Source organism: Telopea speciosissima, chromosome 1 (genome assembly GCF_018873765.1).
Source record: "Telopea speciosissima isolate NSW1024214 ecotype Mountain lineage chromosome 1, Tspe_v1, whole genome shotgun sequence".
NCBI lineage: Eukaryota > Viridiplantae > Streptophyta > Magnoliopsida > Proteales > Proteaceae > Telopea > Telopea speciosissima.
Window position 1 is genome coordinate 430,783 of NC_057916.1, and position 5,573 is coordinate 436,355.

Below are 5,573 nucleotides of genomic sequence, written 5' to 3' on the forward strand. Positions count from 1 at the left end.
CAAACATAATCTATATTATGAAATTTTACATGCAGTCAATATAGACCGTTTCCCATAAATCCAATTGTCAGAATTGCTAAATTTTTCTTTCACATGACTATACTAGCCGTGTCCATTTAGAAAACTATGTGACAAAAATCATTTCAATGAAGCAAGAACTCTGATGATAAATAATGAATAAATAATATTTTTTGGTAATGATAATGAATAAATAATTAAAGCAAGAGGTTTTACTTCTTTTGTCCATTTAATATTAAAGTTGTAGTTGATTTTGCCCTTTTGATTCCTTTCCCACTCTTCTAGTTTTAATAAGACATAAGATATTTTGTAACTTATAAATTAGGGATTAAGTTTTCCTTCACCCATGGTGGAGAGTCGGTGAAGAGTCGATGGAGAGAAGAGAAAATCACTTAACCATTGGTGATTTGATCCTGCGATTAGACTTGAAATAAGACATCATTTTTGTCCTTTATAGGTACAGCTAATGTTTTAATCTTATTATTCACCCCCAAAAAAATTAAAAAACTAGTTTTTATCTTCTTACATTTTCTTTTCATAACCTATTCAACAGTTGGATTGCAAAGGATGGAGCTCCCTATGACCAGAATAGGTGGGCCATGAAGGCAAATATGATAAAATCTAACAACATTATTTGCAGATTTTTCAATTAGTCAGCTTTCCAAAATAGAATCTTCATCATTTCACACAAGGAAGGATCACCTAGAGCTAAATTATCTCCGTGTAAATAGTCCAAAGCATTTCAACTTTGAAGACATGAAGCATGCTCTATTTGTTTTACTAGTCATAAATGTTTTAACAATAAAAAAAAATTAAAAAAAAAATTGTCATTAAAGAATTTTTAATTAGGAAAGGATAAGGTATTCGTACACGGAAGATTCTTCTATCAACTCCGTTAAGTAACGGGTAAGGGATTTTATATTATTTTCTATGAGTATTTTTGTAAATCTGACTACATTTAATACAGATTGTGTATGTGCACATTCACGGCCGTGCTTGAAAACTTTGGCAATTAGGAAAAGTTAATGATGAAGTATATTAGGGAAAATCTACAATTAAATAGAGTTTATCTTTGTTGTCTTGTTTCAATTGGAGTGTAGAACAATGAAGGGGGGGGGTCCTTCATGCCTTGCCCTTGGAAAAATCAGGTCTCAAGCTCCTTTGCTACCAAAACATTTGAAATTTGAATCTCTATAATTCAATCAGTCAATCAATTAATCATATCCCTGACAAGAACACTGCAAACTAAAATATAATTTCAGATTTTAAATGGACAAGAAAACAATCCATTACTTGTTTATAAGCAAGCCAAGACAAGAACACTCACTCACAGTAAATATATATAAAGAATGGGGTTGGGGGAGGGGAGGGGAGGAGGGGAGGAGGGGGGGGGGGGAGATCGACATTAATTCATACAATGCAGTAATTAATCCTTTAAAACAATGAAGGTGCATGGTTACTGTCCTATGTGACCTTATGGATATAATTAAACTCACTCACTCACTCACGGGTCATTAAGACATCAATGCAAGGCAAGACATGCAGAAGGAAATGAGAAATTAAGTAGTGTATGAGTAGAGTCATTTATTGCCTCTCCAGATCTTCGAGTACTCCTCCATCTGCTGATTGGTCAAAGGGCTGAATTCTCCTCCCTGATGATCTGTTCCAACTAAGGATCTTATGGAAGGAACTCGATCGTGAGCTCGATGCATCCACCATCTTCAATGCTAATTGTGCAGTGTGATCATCATCATCAGATGATGATGATGATGCGCCTTCTGAACTACTTGGTGGTATATGCATGGAGTAATTCAATGGTTCCACTGCTAGATCTGGATCTGGATCTGCAAGGGATACCTCATCATCATCATCATCGTCATCAAGTAGTAGTGTTCCATGGGGCTCCTGCTCCTCCTGCTCATCATGATCAGGCACTGGTGGTGGTGGTGGTGGTGGTTGATCAGGATCAGCCACAGTACGGCAAATAGGGCACGTCGACTGCGAGATGAGCCACATATCAATGCAGTCAGCATGGAACAAGTGGACACAGTTGGGTAGAAGCCTAACCAATTCCTCTTCTTCAAGAGTGCTCAAACAAATCGAACACTCCGTGGTTTCGGTGCCGGTGCCGGTGCCGGTGCCGGTGTCAATGTCAATATGGGGGTGGGGGTCGGGGTCGGGGTCGGGCTTTTTGTAGATGAAGGTGGGTAATGCAGCAATGACCGATGGTTCTAGCCCCGTCATGGATGATAGTTCAAGTGAGGGAATTATTTGGGAGGCTCCATTAATGGTAATGATGAGATGATGATGAGATAATGGTCGCCTCCGCCTCATATACCGCCGCCCGAAACACCTTACTAATATGCACCGGAAAATGCAGTGGCCTAGCACAATTACACTGATAACCAAAAATATTATGACGGTACCTTCCCCGTATGTTAGAGCAGACATGGGGTTGTTGCTTCCATTGGAACTCAAAAAAGCACTCATGATGCTCTCTAGCTCCACCTCTACCTCTAGCTCTAGCTCTAGAGATACCTTTTACCTTTTTGATTGGTATGGGGGACTTTCTTAATTTCTGTAATTGATCATCCAATCGAATAATTAATGGGTTAATTATTGAATGAATGAGAAGAATGGGAGGGACCCATGGAGAAGACGAATTGAATCAACAAAAGAGGGTTTCGTGTCCCATAATTAAGTAGTCTAATTATATCAACAACCTGTATCATGCATGCTATATTGCTATCTTGTTATTTTTATTTAGAGACCAAATCATATTAAGATTATAAATATATATATATATATATATATATATATATATACCAGTAGAGTTAGGCTACTGGTATATATATATATATCAGGTATCAACAACCTGTATCATGCTTCTTCTAGCTAAGATCGATACGATACTCTCACCGGAATGGAGTAAAGTAAAGTAAGCAAACAACTAGGGAAGTGGTAGCCTCCTGAAACCATGAGATGTTTGAGACTCGAGGCTATGGAAACTTGATCTTTCGGGGTGGGTGTCAATTACTCGGTTTGTTCAGGTTATGATAAAGTTCAGAATCAGTTTTTGACTGAAATTGGGTCAACTCCAAATCAAACTGTTAACGGACTCTTATTTAACCCCAAAAATAAATAAATAAATAAATAAAACGGACTCTTATGAATTTTTATTGTACACGGTTTTCTGACCGGTGCGGTTCCCTAGTGCCTCTCACAAGAGGAGGGTGGACCCCACCCGGGTAGAGTGTTTGGTCCGGTGCCTTGGGTAGGTCCCACCCCCCCTCTTGTGAGAGGTACTAGGGAACCGCACCGATCAGGAAACCGTAGACGGTAACGATTCGACTCTTATCGAATAAGTTTTTAATTTACCCATATATATATTTTTTTAAATACTGAAACTAATAGTTTGAATCGATTTTTTTTTTTGGATTTTGTTCTGGTTTTGATTGGTCCAACTTGATTTAGGATCTATCAATTACATAAAACCCCAAGTTGAAAACCAAAATGATAAGGGTTCGATTCAATTCAAGCTGCAAAATCAATCGTTTTAATTCGATAGAATAACTAGGATCAATCACGAACCCCAAGTTCTGAACCCTCTTTGTATGTATATGTAATATAAAGAGTTCTAAAGTCTGCAAGAAAAATATATGTAGTTCCCCAGGCCCCACCCCTCTCTCAAAAAAATGGGCCTGGTATTCATACACAGTCATGTATGGCCGTCTTTCATTTTTTTATTTTATTTTTATTAATTAAAAAATGATAGTGTTATTTTTTTTTGGCATAAAAAAAAATAATAACTGTTCATTCCACAAGATGAAAAGATTGAAAAGTACAAATTGGAATTGTGGTTCACTAACTCCTTTTGTTTCACTGAAAAGCAATTAAAAAAGAGAAGTTATCTTTAATATGTTTTTTTTATTTTAATTATACCATTGTTCTTTCAAGTTCCAATTGGGCACGGCAAGAAAACTACAATTGAGGAAGAGAAGTCAACCATATGATTGGGTTGATTCCTTTCATGAGTGGCAATTGTGTCATGATATTTCAACATTTTTTTTCTTAAGGACATATAAAAATGGACTATAAGTTTCCCTACAGGACGATTCACACTTTTTTGGGCAGCACTAACAAACTTCGCTCTTCTTTTATGAGTAATTTATTTATTGGAATTCTTTCTATCAGATTTCTCTTTGTCCAAATCGGAGAAGAAAGTTATGATAACTTTTTACCACCCGACTCTCAGTCCTATCGTTATTGAAGTTACAAATCATATGTTCTATTTTTGTTCTCTATCTCTTTTTTCTTTTTAAAGGCAATATAAATTCAACATTGTATCTTTTTCATAACGCATAAAGTTTAAAATTTTTTCATAAGATTCAAAATATCATAAAGCAAGCAATAGTCGTCCCATGGCCACCTTTTTGTTGTTCCTTGCATCAATAACTATCACCTCTGGATGTACCACCAGGTGAACGTACATGTGAGTGCCAACCATCTGTTCTATTTTTGCCATTTACAAGAGTAGGAAGGGTATTTATGAAAAAAAAATTAAAATGTGATTGGCTCTCACATGTCTGTTCACCTCCCCCCCCCCAAACCAGAGTGTTTGGGCAGGGGTAGGGTGGTCATTCCAATCCCCCTTGTTAGAGGAATTGAGGAACTGGATTGGACAGGGAACTGGAGGTGATAAAGATCCGTACGTTCACCTGTTTGTATGTGGAGATGATCCATTCTCCATAAAACTTGTTAACAACTTCTTTAACATGAAATCATCATCATCATCTCTCTCTCTCTCTCTCTCATAAACTCAATCTTCCTCGTATTTCTTTCCTACAGCACTTGCATTTTACAGTAAAATAATACAAAGATGATAGATAATATAAGCAACTGGTAACATGGAGCAAGTAAGCCACTGGGCATGTATCTGGCGTTCAAAATCTCTACTTTGAGGTCTTGAACGGCTTTGCAGACAGGGTTAGAGCAACAACGCGAATGCTTGTTATGCTTATCTGTCACCAACCAGCCGTCTTCTCTGTGACTTGGAAGGGTACAAAACTGCGTCGACCCAGAGGATTCCCATAATCAAGACTGCAACAGCGGAATTACATTGCTTCTTTGCAATCCTAATTGCATCAAAACTGGTTGCTTTGTCTCTACCATTTAGATATCCAAATGGTGACAAGTCATGTAGTACTTGTCCTCTGATATTTGATAGATACACCTTGATTAAATTTGGCCAAAAGATGAACTGATACTGACTGATACATAATCATAACCATCATAGATTCTGTTTGTGTAAGCGACTAAAACACAAACCACCCACCCCCTCCCTCCCAAATGGTTGATAATGATCTTGATTTCTGCATTTGTACCAGTATACGAACAGCTCCCGAGCGTTTGCGCTGGTTGATTATGAAACCACAGAGAACAAAAAGATAGTTTCCGCCCATTCAGATAGTTGAAAACCCCAATCAGTCACTACATGATTTGAAAGGTAACAGAGGAGCAGAAAAAGGAGCTCTCTTTATGAATTTTTCTTTTTC

At 37.4% G+C, this 5,573-nt stretch overlaps 1 protein-coding gene across 1 annotated transcript; it reads right to left on the reverse strand.

The window, feature by feature from the left end:
* Positions 1–1,602: 1,602 nt before the first annotated feature.
* LOC122672668 (E3 ubiquitin-protein ligase ATL41-like) lies at positions 1,603–2,262 on the reverse strand. The gene has a single exon (XM_043870142.1). It carries the CDS (start codon positions 2,260–2,262, stop codon positions 1,603–1,605), a length of 660 nt encoding a protein of 219 aa, XP_043726077.1.
* Positions 2,263–5,573: the final 3,311 nt, after the last annotated feature.

Excerpts from the sequence above, each read along its gene's own strand:
- LOC122672668 (XM_043870142.1), bottom strand. The coding sequence starts at position 2,262 with ATGACGGGGCTAGAACCATCGGTCATTGCTGCATTACCCACCTTCATC.